The 17457-nt window shown below is 41.1% G+C and overlaps 1 protein-coding gene across 1 annotated transcript in view; it reads left to right on the forward strand.

Moving 5' to 3' along the window:
- Positions 1–6079: 6079 nt before the first annotated feature.
- The window catches only part of PCYT1B (phosphate cytidylyltransferase 1B, choline), a gene marked incomplete at both ends in the record, with an annotated part of 61497 nt that continues 50119 nt past the window's right edge, over positions 6080–17457 (forward strand). The window contains one exon of the mRNA XM_080909845.1: positions 6080–6196. Within this exon, the coding sequence (XP_080765971.1) occupies positions 6080–6196 (117 nt within the window). The remainder of the gene's footprint in view (positions 6197–17457) is intronic.

Below are 17457 nucleotides of genomic sequence, written 5' to 3' on the forward strand. Positions count from 1 at the left end.
GTTATTAGGCTTGGCAGTGTTTTTCCCTACTGAGCTCACTGGCCAGACTGTTTATTTTAAATAGAAGATAGTGGATCAGAGTTTGTCGGCCACAGTTTCATTATACTGTAGGTTTGATGTGTTGGGTTTATGCAGTTGTACGTTAGTGCCACAAAACATTTCTCAGAACCAATACGTTCTGGTCAAACAAATGGGTGAAGGCTAACTCTTTTGTGGTTACTACAGAAGCTTTAAAAGGAAGAAAATACATTTAAGGATGAAACAAACCACTTGAATTCTCTCTTCTGGATCTTTTATTTTCTTTTCAAAAGTAATCAGTGTGAAGCTCTGTTTTGTTTTCCAGTTTTCTGCCTCAGTTGTCTTTATGGATCATGGCCTTGTATCAACCTCATTCTTAACCAAAATGTTTGATTTTTCTGTCAGAAGTAAATTCGAGCACCATTGATAAGTTCAGATCCATGTTTATACAGATTTGGAAAGAACTGTACAGATCAAAGTAAAAAGCACCTCATGTTTCATGACTTCAGTAGAAAAGGAGTAAAGGCTACAATGAAGGAATAGATATACCTGAACCGCCCAATAATCTTGTTAACCAAGTAAATCTAGTTATATTGAACAGTAAACCAGTATATCTTAGTGGAAAGGAGTGTTTAACTCTGATTTTAAAAATAATTGGACTTTTATTATTTACTATGCAATGTTGGTGAAGTCACCTAAGCACAGGGAATCTGTTTATTCATTTGAAAGTTTGCAATATTAGATTTTGTGCTACAATGATAACCATCTCATGGGAGAAAGCACAACAAAAAAGGCTCCACGCTTCCTGTTGTGAATTCAGTTTATTACCAAGATTTTCCTAGAATAGATAAAAAGGATTTGTGCATGGGTTTCATGACTTAACATGGCTGCTTTTCTCCAGACTGCCAAGGTTTAGACCTTAACTTTGAGCCACAGAAGGACAAGTGGGGATGTGACTCAAATGAAATTCAACAGGAGAGAGATAGGTTATAAAATCTAGATGTACCTCAGTGGGGCAGTTTCTGAGCAACCATCCCAGTCTGTTTCCTCTCCTCTGATAATTACACGGAGTAAGCCACAGCCCTGTTCCTTGCTTCAGCTTTCTGATTTCTTTGCACTGACATCCATATGCCTTTCTAGTTGCACGTGTGCAGCCTCATATGCCTTTTAGAAGGAATTAGTGTTCTTTTTTTCCCAATTATAAGGATGATGTGCTCATGGTGGCACACAGCTGTAATGTCAACTGTGGAGAAAGGGCCTGGGACAAGCTAAGACTAGGCTGGAATAGGAGGAGTAGGCGTGGCCTTGGCTAGCTGACTCTCAGGGCAGATGGAACCAAAGCTGCAGAGAACATAGGACGAGTAAGAGTCTGACACGGAGGACTCAGTGAAGATCTTTATGGAGAAGCAGCCTTTGCATTGCTGGGACAGTGAAGAAGTACAGGGGAGGGGAAGGTATCTGCCCATTTTGAGACCGAAATGCAGAGAGCTGGAAGCACAAGACTGGTTCAGGCTCTGGGGCAAGGGGCCTTCAGGAACCAGCTAGACATCAGAACTCAACTAGCAAGCAAGCCTCTTACCTTACAGTGAGCCTCTTATTCTAGAGAGGGGATGGAGGACAATGAACTATCCCAGCAGCTCACTGACTCAGAATGCCCTGGGAGTTAGATGCTTGCCACTGTGAACAAGTGACGCCAGCTCATGGTTCACAAACTTTAGCAAGTGTTACAATTCCTACTAAACCAGGGATTTCTCATAAAATCCCAGATTCCTAGGCTCCACTCTCATTCAGTAGATATGGGAGGAGTGAGAATGTCTCAAGTGTTCTCAGGGCACAACACTCTGCAAACCACTTGGGGGAGGAGGTGGGGGCGTGGAGGGGAGGTGGATCCAGATGGAAAATAACAAGATTGACAAAGGCACCCTCATCAACCCTCACTGGTGAAAGGGGGCTTATAAATAACAATGAAAATGTAAAAGCCCAAGTGAAGGTCAAGGCCTTCAGAATGACTATTCTAACTGTATAGTAAAAGTTCATTGTCATGTAGCGCTTCAGACTGACCACCTTACTTTTTGGAGTGGCTACTCTATCTAATCCAGATGTGTGGTGTCTTTACTTGTGCGTTCATTACAATAAAGTGATTAAAAATATATATATAGTGCAGGGTTTGTTTCTTCTGTGCCAATCATCTTGGTAGAACAAAGCCTGTGGCCTGAGGTGTTTTGTGCTTCTAGAAGGGCAGGTAGAATAGGAAGGAGAGGACCCTTCTCAACATGACCAAGAGTAGCTGAGGTTCTCTTTCATTCAAAGGAATTTTAAATTATGTGTATATTCATGTTCCTGTGGGGGTGGGTATTGGAGAACAGTAGGTATATGTAAGTGAATGTAGGTGCTTTTGGAGGCCAGAGGCATTAGTTCTCCCAGGCGCTGCACTTACAGGTGGTTGTAAAGTATCTAATATGTGTGCTGGCAAGTGAACTCAGAGCCTCTGCAAAAGCAGCAGTGTGTGCTCTTACCCTCAACTTCTCTTAAGCATAGGTGATTAACTGTAAGTGAGTGATATCATCCTGACTTAAATTGACGAGTTTGGTGTGTCCTTTATTTTTTTTATAAAGGAAAAGCACTTACTTGGGGCTGACTTACAGTTTCAGAGGTTTAATCCATTTATGGTTGTGTGGGAAGCATGATGGCATGTAGGCAGACATGGTGCTGGAGAGGTAGCTGAGAGTTCTACATCTGGATCCTCAGGCAGCGGGAAGAGTCACCCTCAGCACCACTGTCTTCCATACTTGTACTTGGATGGCTCATTAAGTCCCACACAAAGTGTCCAATTGCTTTTCTGGTTCAAAGTCCCAGTGTTCCATATTTCTCCAAACAAAAGTATTGCCTGCAGATCCAGATGCCTGCCTGCTGCCATGCTTCCTGCCAGGATGATGTTAGACTAACCCTCGGAACTGTGGGCCAGCCCCAATCGAATGTTTTCCTTTGTAAGATTTGCTATGATCATGGTGTCTCTTCACAGCAACAAAACCACAACTAAGACAGAACTTGGCAGGGCATCTCTATGATAAACTGGATCGTACAAGTAGAAGGTGATTTGAATTGTGGGGGCCCAGATCAAGAGGTTTCAGAGAAGAATATTAGCATGTGGCTTATAATATTTTTGGCAAAAAGCATGGCTGCCTTCGTGTCCTAAAAATCTGCCTGAAACTAAGTGAAGAGTTCTGGATCAACAGCTTTTTTGTTTATTTGTTTGTTTGGTTGGTTCTTTTTCCAATTTTATTGGATATTCTCTGTATTTACATTTCAAATGTTATATCCTTCCCCCACCTTCCCTCCCTCCTCCCCCTCAACCTGCTTCCATTGTTTGTTTTTCAAGACAGGGTTTCTCTTTGTAGCTCAAGCTGTCCTAGACTTCCTTTGTTGACCAGACTTTCCTTGAACTCCTAGGCCCTGCCTCTAAAGTGCTTGGATTAAAGGCATGCATCATCACACCTGGCTTAAACTGACAGGCTTTTAATGGTCAACTTAACTAATATTCTGCTACAGTACCTATTTCTCTTCTTTTAAGGTTATCCCTTTGTTTATTTAAGAACCGATAAAAACAGCATCTCTTTACATTAGCAGGGCAGGTTTGAACTCATGGAGAGTGATGGTGTATCTATTTGATCCTCCTCAATTCAATAAGAAAGATGGGACTGGTATTTTTTTTAAAGATTTGTTTATTATATATATATGAGTACACTGATTTGTTTATTTTATATATATGAGTACACTGATTTGTTTATTTTATATATATGAGTACACTGTCGCTGTCTTCAGACACATGGGAAGAGGGTATCAGATTTCACAACCACTAGTTGTGAGCCACCATGTGGTTGCTGGGAATTGAACTCAGAACCTCTGGAACATCAGTCAGTGCTCTTAACCGCTGAGCCATCTCTTCAGCCCCGAGGCTGGCATTTTTTTCCTATCCTTTGAACTACTGTTTCTCAAGTTATGGTCTTCATACATGCAGCATTAGAATTACCTAGAAGTTCATTAAAAATGCCAATGTAAGCCCCATCTCAAACCTGCGAAATTTGATTCTGGATCTGTCATGGGACCAATAATTTCCATTCCTAAAACATTCCTGGATAACCTGATATGGATGTCTCCTCAGAGGCTCTGCCAGAGCCATAGTGATACAGAGGAGGATGCTTGCAGCTAACCATCGGACTGAACACAGGGACCCCAATGAAGGAGCTAGAGAAATGACTGAAGAAGCTGAAAGAGTTTGCAACCCCATAGGAAGAACAAAATGATCAACTAACCAAACCCACCACAGCTCCCAGGGACTAAAACACCAACCAATGAGCACACGTGGAGAGACCCATGGCCCCAGCTGCATATGCAGCAGAGGATGGCATTGTCTGACATCAATGGGGGAGAGGCCTTTGGTCCAGTGAAGGTGTGTTTTCCCAGTGTAGGGGAATGCCAAGGCGCTGAGGTGGGAGAGGGAGCTCCTTCATGGAGGCAATGGGAGGGTGAGGGTAGATGGGATTGGGGGAAGGGGATAACATCTGAAATGTAAATGCAGAGAGTATCCAATTAAAAATAAAATAAAATAAAAACATTCCTGGCTGGTGATTTTGATGTTGTAACTGCTGGTCTGGGGCCACGCTTAGATGGAAACTATAGTTAGAGACAAACATGAGAGCTTTAGAAGCATAAGGATTTCTTGGCTTAAGTGTGTTCTTCCTTAGTTCCTTCTCTGCTACACTTGCTATATCCCTGCCTGCCCTCCCCCATTCCTCAAATGCCAGCTCCATTGCTTATGAACTTTGAAACCCTAAGCAAGTGCTCTAAGTTGCAATTTCTTTACTTAGAACATGGGGATAATAATAGGATCTGCTTTGGGTTCTTAGGAAGATTAAGGAAGATCTAAGTAAAGTACTTGGCACTGCACCTGTGCTTAACAAATACTAGTGATTTTATTTCTTACTAATATTAGACATGACATTTCACTAGAACAAACACTTTTGCAAGTTCTTTCCTTGGAATGTGTCTTCAGAATGCTCCTCTTACACTGATGTTCTCGAATAATATAAACACTAAGGCACATCATTCTGTTTTGTTTTTCTCAGATTGCCATGAGCACTTGGATAGGAGTATAGGCTCTATACTATAGGGATAACGGATGTTAGATAAGGGTACTGTGGAACAGATGACATGACAGTAAGACTAAAGGGGAACGGCTGGCTGAGTGAGGAAGAGAGGGCGGTCAGACCTGGGAGGCAGGCTGTCAAAGACAACCTACCTCCTTCAAAGTTCCTCCTGTAGCAGCCCCAGGGATAGACTCCAGGCCTTAGGCATCTGCCAGAGTTCCTGTCTTATGCAGCCCAGAAGGTGAACACTCAGGCGCCCACAATGAGTTCCCTGACAAGCCCTCAGACACCAGCTGACAATTGACCTAGTGGTTTGGGGCTTTAAAGTGGCTCTGCCTTCAGAGTGATTCGTATTTAGCAACTGTTCTGACTACAACCGCATCATACACTCATGCCAGGGAATGGTCCTTTATAGCTAAGCTCTTTTGCGATGCGTCTGGGGCACCCCAGGAAACAGCTTTATCTTATCTAAGAAGTGCAGGGAGTCCTTACCAGGCATGGACCTTCACAAGTGAATTAAATACAAAAAACAAAAGCAGCAAGTTCAGGCCCTGTGGGTAAGACAGGCCAGCCAATGGGCCCCGGCCGCTCCCAGGTGGAGTGGTACTATGATGACAGTAACCAACCAGCGCGCTCCATGCAAATGAGGATACTGTATCCGCACCAGACGCTCCCGTGCTGTCTGGTTGTTATAGTGATAAACTGAGGCCCTGCCTCTGGGCTTCTCCGAGAAAGAGAGGGGTGGTGTGTGCATTGGGGGGGGGTAACCTCTTTACTTCCCCCCAGGGAAGACAAAAAGAAGGGAAGAAGAAGGGGGATGGGTATGGAAGAGAAAAATACGTGACAAAGAAAACATTCTTTGCCTGGGAGGAGACTCCCAGAGGGTTTTGAGCTGGAGGGAGCATTCACTGGCCATGCCAGTACTTACCACTGATGCTGAGTCAGAAACAGGTATCCCAAAATCCCTTTCCAATGAGCCTCCCTCAGAAACCATGGAGGAAATAGAGCACACATGCCCACAGCCTCGACTGGTAAGTAAAGACAAAGGATGAAAATGTATGTGTGGCTATGGCACAAAAGAGTTCCTTCTGTGCCCGCAGCCAGCGAGGAAAAAAAAAAAAAAACGATGCTTACAGAATTTTCATGTAAACGAGAATGGAGCTGCAGCCTAATCCTTCTCAGCTGTTTATACTTAGCTCCTATACCGGACACAGTTCTCAGCTTACAAAGCATTGTTGTGTTGGCTGGGTAGGAAACGGACTGCTGGGGATATGTTGTGTTTTTTTGTGCTTTGGGAGGAGACAGAATGACCTTCCGCGCCCCGCTCCTTTTAGGTGCATTGTCACAGTTTTAAAATGGTTTTCTTCTTCACAAACCTTGGACTGCTTTCCTGGTGAAATTCTAAATTCTAGCTCAGGAACGATTTCTCTCTCTCTCTCTCTCTCTCTCTCTCTCTCTCTCTCTCTCTCTCTCTCTCTCTCTCTCTCTCTCTCTCTCTTCCCTTCTTTAATACCTAATGCCAAATGAAAACTATATAAAAAAACAAAACACTCTCATTCCTTTGATATTTTCAAAATAAACAATACCTTGAGGATGCATATGGAGAAATAACGTGCTTTTAAAATGAAGCATAAATTTTCAGGATGATACTGAAGATTTCTAGTCAGGCAATGGCAACCTGGAGATGCCACATTTATTTAGAATGGGGATGCATGCCTTTAAGAATGAAAGTACGGAAATGGGCTAGAGCTTTCTTCTCAGTAACTGCGTCTCCATTGAGCAGCTCCTCTCACACTTGCTCTATCCTTTAGGTAAATGGGGAAGTTTCTTCTCAACCACTTCAGCAACTTGGCCTCAGGAAATTAAGAAAAATATATATCAAATGGGTTGTAGGTTTCCTGAAGCTTGAAATCCTGTACAACTCGGGGATAGTGCTCTTTGAAACCCCAAATCCAAGACACACACACACAAGAGTTATTTTTTCTTCAAGGATTTCTCCCAAGTAAAAACGTAAAGTGTTTTGATTGGCTGTGCAGTTTGAGACTAGGGAGACAGTTTTTTTTTTTTTTTTTTTTAAAGAGGTTTTCTTTGGTGTAGAGTTTTATGTGAGCCCCCACATAATCTGGATTTACAGATGTCAATGCTAATTTATTATTGAATTTGTTATTTCTTAATAAGGGTTTGAAGGTAGGCTTGGATCAACTTTCTGAAATCAGATAACCAGAGATAGTTATATTAGAGCAGTTTCTGTGTTTTGAGGCATGTTTTAGAGTATTTGAGTATTAACTACTTCTTAGCCCATTAGCTAGTGACTAAGTCATGTGGCCTCTGTGCACGTCTGTCATATAAATTTTCCTGATAAGTTGGTTTATTAAAAAATTTCTCTGGACCACTAAGCAACTCATAGTTAACAGTGAGAAAAACTGACTGCTAAAGGTGCATTACAAAATCTCCCAGAATATACTTTTTAAAATAAGTGCAATATGCAAATTTGAAACCATGTACATTTGGACAAAGAGTTAGGGCAGCAGAGAGAAAGGCAGTATCCAGCGCCAGTTTTCTTTGTGTATTTTCTTTCCCTCTCACCTTTTAGCTGTCTGCTCCTTGGTTAGTTGGCCTGAAAGGGGTATGCAGAGGTACTCCCAGAAGGGAATAATTTCAGTTTGCTCTTTCCCTTTCAATTTTGACAACCCATCAGTGCCTCACCTTCACCTTCCACACATGTGCAGAAATAAGGGATTGACAGAATTCCTTCAGTGAAACTGAGTAACTCCCTAAAGAACCCTTTGAAGGGCCTAGAGCAATATACCTGAAAAGTATAAACTCATGCCTATAGAATACATTCAAGTAAGACGCAGAATCTTCCTATCTTTTGGGGGCTTGGGGTGATCCCAAGAGGTATGAGAGGTGTGCTCCAAAACTGACTGTTGAAATAACCGTTTGATCTACTTTGATAAAAGGTTTCTGCGGGCTGCTAAAATTGGCTATTTAAAAACCTGCTTAAACTAGATTTTGTGAAGCATCTTTTTTGTTAGGAGCAAACTTTCCTTGTTGAGTTGGTTATACCCTAAAGTTTGATTTAGTTATCAGAACTAACTTTCTTTTGCCTGGACTTTTGCTTCAGGAACTAAGGCACATGCTAACTACTTAATAAAGTTTTTTGATGAAGAGCGGTAATGGGACAAGAAAATGGGAAATTACCATTTCCCGTTTTCTTTCTTTCTTTTTTTTTTTTTTTTATCTTTCTGTTGATCATGAAGCACTGCTAAGAATTCCATCCTTCAAATATTATGAAGTCTGTGTTTTTCTATTCACCAAGATAATTACATGTGGGTCACTCCTGATTACAGCCATCAGCAGTCAAAAGGGTATGTATATTGGGTTGAATAAGTAACTTTGGAAAGTGTGTCAAGGATTTGAGAGAAGAAGCCAGCTTAGGAATGAAACTCCAATACTCAGAATCCATCTGATGTCAGATCTTTTCTCCAAGTCATTGAAAGGAAGACTGGGATTTCCTGAATAAAAAAGCTTTAAAGCAATCCGTATTTTTGGTGCAAATCAATAATGCTATTGATGCCATTGAATCATACTTCAAGGTGAAAAGTTTGTAAAGAGAAAATACGTAGTCTTCCTAGCTTCTTTATTCCACATTGCAGAAACATACAAAAGGAAATGACCACATAGAGTAAGTTAGTACTGCTGAAAGCATTATAAAAATAATCACTGAAAATCATTTCACTTTTATGGTCTATGGTCTATGTTTTAGGAGTATAACCTTATTGCTCAGATTACCATGGTATCCAGTTGGAGATGTTTCTGAGATATTTTTATTATGATGATATTTACTCTTGATGGGTTTTCTGTTGCTTAATGATTCCTGCTTAAATATGATACAAGGTGATTTGGAGCTTGGATTTGAAGAAGAGCTGAGAGGTCTTGGGTGAGATGATGTAACTACTCTCCTTGGAGATCTATCTTTTAGGGGAGGAATACTCTTTGCAGGCATGGACTGTCCTCAAAATGCTCCAGCCCTCTGACTGTGGGACCAGTGTCTCTACAAACCCTTCCTAACAATGACTAGCTGTTCTAAAAGCGGTCTGCTTGAAGATTTAGTTAATGACCTAGTCAAGTTCCTCTTAGGGCACATTCTGTTGTCAGAAGGAAGCTATAATTCTAGCCTCTAAAAATCCACTTATATGAAGATGGATGTGGCACTGATCACCATAGGAGGCCTTGGAAATAAAAAAGAGCTGGTTCAATGTGCCACATTAGCAGGAGTTCATTTGGGGTTTTACTTCAAAGTGGAGCAGCGCCAAGAGACTGCTGTCTTGCAGAGAAGGTGCATTATGTCAGTTGGGATGTGGACACTTACCCACTGGTACTCAAAGAGATGACTGGGTTTCCAGTTATTGCCATATTTCTTTTACTAGTATCACCCTCTACTTAGCCACTTAGAACAGCATACATTTTAAAAGCAAGATGCTTTTAATTGTGCTGTATTGGTGCAAAGAAATGAACATGAGCTTCCTTGAGAATTTACTATGGTCAACTGGAATTCTGCCCAAGGTTATTGTTAGACATTTTCCTTTTGGTTCATGTCCAAATGCAATACCCATTTCTACAGATTGATAGTAGTCAGGTGTATTACCCATGGAATCAATGAATTTATTTACCTCACTATTTTCCTAAGCACCCATTTGTCTAATGCCAAATTCCTTATAAAAAAAAAAAAAGCTTAAATCCAAGAAAAGGTCAGCACTTTGCTTTATTTTGGTGTTAGGGGGTATAGAAATCAAATAAGCACATAGGTCATCATTCAGGCAATGCAGAGGATTTAAAGCATCCAATGATATAGGATTTTAGGAAGTAAGTGAGAGAAAACTCAGTCCCTTACCAAGCAGATTCACAACCATCCAAAGGGTGACAACTTATAAATACAGCAATATACCAGGTGATGTGGAAAGAAATAAAAGAAGGGACTCCACAGCCCCCACTTTAGAGTTCATTTCCACTTAATAGAAGACAAAAGTTTGGTGTGTGGATGTTTGCCAGGATGCTGAAATACCTTAGGAGAACCTTTTTGTAACTGTGACCTTAATATATTGGGTCTTATTTAAAAGCCACATTTTATCCATTGAATGGATGAAGTTTTTATCAGGGAGAACTCTGTTAACCTTATCCCCAAGTTAAGACAATCCCACCATTTGAGGGTAAGATTACATTTTTTAAAGCTTTAGATTTATTTGGGGGGTAAGAAAAGGATCCTTCTGGAGCTAGGGCAATGACTCAGTTGGTAAAGAGCCAATTGGTAAAGTTGGTAAAGAGCTTGCCTTGCTAACATGAAGACCTGAGTTTGATTTCTAGCACTCATGTAAAATCTGGGCATGGTGGCACACACCTCATTGCTGGGAAGATGGAGACAGGAGGATTTTGCTGACCAGCCAATCTAGCTGAACTGGTGATTTTTGGGTTTAGTAAGAGACTCTCTCAAAATATAATGTGGATAGCAATGGAGGACAGACAACCCATGTAATCTCTGGCCTCTGCAACTACACATAAATACTGTCACACATACATACAGATACATGCATACAAACACACACACACACACACACACACACTCACTAACCAGTGAGCCAGTATATTTTTAGGGTGTCTTAAAGACCCTTGAAAGTGGCACACTCCACTTTCTATCTATAGAACAGTGCTATCCAATGGAAATAGAATTCAAGTCATATGTGCAATTAAATTATCTAGCAGCCACAGTTTAAAAAGTAAAACAATATATATTGATGTATCATTTTTTAAAATGCTGTATTTATTTTATGTATATGAGTACACTGTAGCTGCCTTCAACACACCAGAAGAGGGCATCAGATCTCATTACAGATGGTTGTGAGCCACCATGTGGTTGCTGGGAATTGAACTCAGGACCTCTGGAAGAGCAGTCAGTGCTCTTAACCGCTGAGCCATGTCTCCAGCCCCCATGATGTATCTTATTTAGTGCCATGTATCATGAATATTATGTCAACATGCCATCCATATAAAAGTATTATTTATTAGTTTATATATATGTACATATGATATGTTTGTGTGTGAAGGTGCATAAGATGTCATGTGTGATTACAGATATGTGGCCACTACATCTAGAGTACATATCGTTTCTGAGGATCTGAACTCAGACAATCAAGCTTGGGTGGCAAGTACTCTTATTCACTGGGTCATTTTCTACTGCTTTTTTCCCCATAGAAGTCTAAAATCCAATATATATATATTATACTTAAAATATATCGTTTGGTTTTGGATCCTGGAACAAAGAATTGAAGTGCATATTTTACACACCAAAGCAGACCTGGCCTTCAGGTTCTCCCAGCATCCCTCTGTCCCTACCTGACATACCCTGCCCCCAACCCTGAACTTTCTAGCCTAGGGGCTGGACTATCCTTCCAGAGGCTCTTCCCTTGTATAACCCACACATTTTGCTCCCTCCCTCCCTCCCCCCCCTCTCTCTCTCCTCCCTTCCTCCCTGTCTCTCTGTTGCTCTTACTTTGCTCTTTTCTCTCTGCTGGTGCCCTTTCTTTCTCTGTCCCTCTCCAACACTCCCCTTTCCCCATGGTGACTTCCTTGGCCTTGGTCCTTGAGGCTATTTAACTCCCAACAGTCCAAAAGCAGCTTCCCAAAAAACCTGCTTTTAATATAATCTAATCTGGCTTGAATTGGCTCATTTCACCATCGTCAGAGAAAGAACCTATCATATATCTCAATCAGAATACAATTTCAAATACTCAGTGGCCATATACAGCTTTAGAGTAAACTCGGACACCTTCATAAGTAATCTAGTTCATCTTGAGCTCTGAGGATCTATAATAAGTAATTTTTTAGTGTTCAGTTCATGTAGGGTTGGGATTATAGCTCAGTGGTAGAACACTTACCTATCATCCATGAGGACCTAGGGTCAACCCCCAATACTGCCAAAAGAGAGAAATCTTTAGTGCTCAATGCACCATACATATATGTACCATATCAGGTTGAACACCACCACCTCCTATTTTATACTCTTGTATTTTCTTTATTAAGCTATTCTGTTTCAGTTAGTAGGATATTGCAGTAATCTAGATGAGCGTTAATGTGTTTTAGTTTATGGAATAAATGGGGGAAGGAGAACTTGGGAGATATTAAAGAGGCAAATGCATCAGAATTTAGTAATCTAGTCTGAAGTTGGTGTAGGGTCAAGGAAGGCTAGTTTTCCTGGTTCCAGCATTTGTGAGTGTGGTCACTGCAAGGAGCATTAGGAAAGAGGAGTGTGTGAAAGGCACCATGGGGATTTCCATTTACTGTGATCTGGTCAGTGTTGTTTGTGGCGCTCAGAAGAGACTTTGGAACTGAAGGCAGAGATTGTAGAAACAGCATGAAAAAGGTGGTGGTCAAATTGATGACAGTGAAAGTGGGTTACCTTAGAAGGAAGTGGATTGAAATAATTACTAAGAAAGATGCCTTAGGATAGTACTAATGGTGGGTGACTCACTCCTGGAATACTAGCACTTGGAGGCTAAGATGGTGTCTTGTCTAGATTTATACCAACTTGAAACAAGCTGGAGTCATTTGGACAGAGGGACTCTTAATTGGAAAATGCCTCCAAAAGTTTTGTCTTTCTCTGGGCTTGGTAGCACACAAACTTTAAATTCCAGCTCTTGGGAGGCAGAGGAAGGTAGATGTCTGTGAGCTCGAGGCCAGCCTGGTCTACATTAGGAAGTTATAGGACATCCAGGTTTACATAGAGAGACCTGTCTCAAAAAAAAAAAAAACGAAGATAGGCTAGTCTGTAGTGTGTTTTCTTGATTGATGACTGATTTGGGAAGGCCTGGCTCACTATGTATGGTAATACCCCTAGGCCGGTATCTGGGTTCTCAAAAAAAAAAACAAAAAACAACAAACAAACAAACAAACAAAAAGCAGGTTTAGCAAGTCAGTAAGCAGCAGTCCTCCATGGCCTCTGCATCAGTTCGTGCCTCCAGGTTCCTGCCCTGTTTAAGTTCCTGTCCTGACTTCCCTCAGTGATAAAAGAGTGTGGTGTGGAAGTGTAAACTGAAATAAACACTTTCCCCACAAGTGACTTTTTTCTTACAGTGTTTTATCACAACAATAGAACCCCTAGTTACAATAGATGTGACAAGTGTGAGGCTAGCCTGGGCTATATAACAAGACTTTGTTTTTAAAACAACAACAAAAACCCCACGTAAAACAAACAAAACCATCACCAGTCACCTCAAACAATTCTATGACAAAGCTAACTCTAGGAGTCTTAGTCACAGTTACTATCACTGTGATGAAACACCATGACCACAAACAAGCTAGGGAAAAAAGGCTTATTTGGCTTACATATCCCAAGTCAAAATCTGTTATGGGAAGCCAAAATAGGGACCTGGAGACAGGCGCGGAGGCAGAGGCCATGGAAGCGTACTGCTTATTGGTTTGCTTACGCCACTTGCTCAGCCTGCTTTCTTACAGAACCCATCAGCCAAGGAGTATGGCAACCTGCAATGGGATGAACTTCCCCCACTGATTACTAATTAAGAAAATGAACTCCACCCCTCCACATCAATCATCAATCAAGAGAATACCCCACAGCCTTACCCACTAGGACCTAGTCTTCTGGAGGCATTTTCTCAATTAAGGCTCCCTCTTCGCAGACAATACCAGTTTGTGTCAAGCTGACATAAAACCAGCCAGGACAGAATCACTGTACATGGAACAATGTACATTATTGTGTTCTTGGGGAAAGAAAACAGACAAGCTGCAGTTAAATCTATGAGAGTATTCCTAATTCTGTCTGTACATAAAATTTGGCTAAATTAATCTACTTTTATCTTCCCAGGACAGAATCCCAAGAAAGACCTATAAAGACCCAGCAGAGAAGGATTATGGAAGGGGAGGAGAAATTTATTTCTCAAATGACTGAGAAAGCAGGGTACCAAGGGGAGAGAAAGTTTCCAAAGAGAACATCCAAAGTCAGCAGAGAGAGCAAATGAGGTGAAAAGACAGAAGGAAGAATTTCAGATTGGATTTAGGAGATAGTCAGTGGCTATGTTTTGGTCAAGCTGTGTGAATTTGGATTCAAGTTATGAGAAAGAATAGTGAAAGTTGAGGGTCTTATCTGATAGCATTCTGCTGCTGTCTGTAAAGAGAGGAAGGTAGTAGTCCTTGATCCTGGCAGATGCAGAAGTATCATTTTGTGGTATCCTGAAATATTGGATCCTGTCACAGAGTGTTTTTCAGATTGTTAGACTGGGAGTAGGAAGAAGTAGAAATGGCTAGAGAGATAGTTAATTTGTTAAAATACCATATAAGCCTAATATCTGTGTTTGGTCTAGAACTTGGGCACAATATCATCAGCTTATGAGCCCAGCTCTGTGGCATGAAGAGTCTCTTTGATCTACACACACACACACACACACACACACACACACAGAGAGAGAGAGAGAGAGACAGAGAGACAGAGAGACAGAGAGACAGAGAGACAGAGAGACAGAGAGACAGAGATGGGGTGGTGGGGGAGGGTATGCTGGTTCTTGGTAAGACAGAGCGAACAAAGCAGTCATTCATGGCCTCTGGGGCACTACAGCTGCCAACAGAGGAACCTAGCATTAGCAAGAGGGACCTGGCCTAGCCCAAAGTGCAAAGGCTTGGGGCTGATGAAGCCGGAAGTTAGTCTCCATTCACCGAAGCCTGCTATGTTACACAGTTTTGTTGTGAAATTATTGTGTGGATTTGAACAAATCACATTTCTTCTATTTTCCAAGTCTACTACCCCAAAGGAGTGGAACAGGTGATGGTATTGCCATGAAGTGTGAATCGATGCTGTATGTCTGGCTGGCTCCAGTCAAAAGTCAGGGCTCTGCCACTCCTTGCTTCTATTTCATCTTATCTATTTGGAGACAAGAGAGACTGAATAATTTGGGGGGGGATAAGATACACTGGCTAAATATGTATAAGAAATGTTCACAAAGTACTTTGAAATTTTACATTAATGTTGTACAAACCACTTCTTCTGATTTCTATTTTTTCTCTCAGATGCCTCCTTAAAAGATTGAATGTATTCCAAATTGTATTTGTTACATTTTATTCATTGTTTAAAGAAAGCTATGTTGAATCTTCTCTTCATGTGAACAATAGTCTCCTAATTTACCTGTTTCATAATACTGAAGTTTGAAACATTCGCTTTCTTTGAGGCATGGCAGTATCACATTGAATTAGAGAAGTTTTCTTAATAGAGGCTGTCCATCTAAGTTCCGTGCTTGGGGTTAAAACCCAGCAATGGGGAAAACAAGTCTTGAAGCTCTTGTGTCTTTAGCTAGTGTCTGAGCAAAGCTTTTCTGTCATTCTTAGGGAAATAAACATAGGAAAAGAATTATTCCATCTGATCACAGGGGGCAGGATGAGAAGGAGAAAGGAAGGAAAGTAGGAATGAAGTCAGTCATTGCAAGCCAGGCCTATTTTCTTCCAATAACCTCCCAGGTAACAGCCTCTACCTTGCTAGGGTCTGATTACCCGTTGCTGGACTCAGACCATAGTATTATTGTTTTAACATTCCTACCTTCCTCTTTATCCCAGCATGAACTGGGTTATAAGGGAGGCTGGAGAAGCTGACCCTGCTTGGGGAAAGACAGTTTAGCACTCAATGATCTTGAAGGCGGACTTGAAAACACAGTGATTAGAAAATAAAGCAGCAAGCCCTGGTAGTGTAAGCCTGTGTAATAATGTGCAGGGCCACACAGGGCTAGCCTATTGAGCAGGATTCATTTTCATATAATCTCCTCCCTCCAGCCAAAGTCTTTCACTTGGGGTTTTTGTTTTCCTCTCTGTAATTCATGCATGCTGAACCTGACATCAGTGTAAAAGGACGCTGAGGGTTATTTAAATGGGCATTTAAGAAAAATAACAACAGCAATAATAGGTTAATAGAAACATCATGAATGATGTGTAGAGCTTATTGCCAAATGAATGATGTTGAAAGCCCATTCCTAGGACACACAGGTCTCTAGGCTTCATCTCTAGTATGCCTAATAGTGACTGCAGGCACAGTCACATAATAATAAACTGTATTGTAGCTCCAAATTGTTTAGTTATAAGGTAATTGTTCTATACTGGTTCCAGGCTGGAGGTCTTACTCGTTTTTCTCAGTAGGTGATAGAGAAATGGTACAGCCATTCATAGTCACCCTGTATTGGGCACTGTGTTGAATGTTCTATATCTGTTAAACACTTTCAAACAGGCCACAGACTCATGAAATAAGAATTGTAATTCTTCACACTATAAGAAAACCAAGAAACCCCCCCCAAATTAGATACTAACCAATTAAGCAGGGATTTCAAATTAGATCTGTCTGACTTTTAAACTATATGCACATCTCAAACTTTGAGCCATGAGTTACCTGCTCAAGCCTCCAGAGGATTCAGAAGCAATATGCATGGGAATGCACTTTGCAGAATGCTTTGTTTAGACTTCCCATGTCATACTTTTAAATTTCAGGACTAGGAACCAAATCTGATATATGGGTTTTTGAAGTTTGAAGTAAGTAAAAAAAAATTTTTTTTGCAGTGTTTGGGATTGAACTCAGGTTTTTCTTGTTAGATATGTGGTTTACCATTGATCCATGTCCCAGTCTCAAAGGAAAGACTTCTTCCTTCTCTGAAGAAACTTGTACATATGGTCAGAGCCACCCAGCCTTCTAGTATGTTTCTTACCCAATGCTCAGTAGAAGAGGACTGGGCAAAATAGTTGTAGTCTATCTATATGGCAACAAGAATGAAGACTAGACAAACAACTTCAAGAATGTAGCTAAATGTCACAGGCCAGACACGAGGTAATATATACGACATAATCTCCTTTCCACAAAATACAAAATGAGATAGGCAGAGATCACCAATGATATTAGAAGTCAGCATAGTGGGAGGGGCATGGAATGGATGAGAGCAAAGGCCAGAGACTTGCTCTGGATGCTGGGTATACCTAGGGTTTAGAGAGGAACCAAAAGAGTGATTGTTAAGGCTACCCAATCCTCCCCATATCCACTGAGTCTCTCTCCATAAATTCTGGTTAAATTGTTCTTCTTTATCCCTCAATCTACTAGGATGAGACCCTGGGAACAACATTTTGAGGGCTAGTAGGGGAAGATCCCCTAAAGAAGACAGAATGATATTTCTCATATAACTGGGAGACCAGGAGTAAGAGGGTAACACTATCGCCTCCGTGAGAATTCTCCCATTGTCCGATAAAATAATAAACTAGTTTT

This window comes from Micromys minutus (assembly GCF_963924665.1).
Source record: "Micromys minutus genome assembly, chromosome: X".
NCBI classification, from domain to species: domain Eukaryota; kingdom Metazoa; phylum Chordata; class Mammalia; order Rodentia; family Muridae; genus Micromys; species Micromys minutus.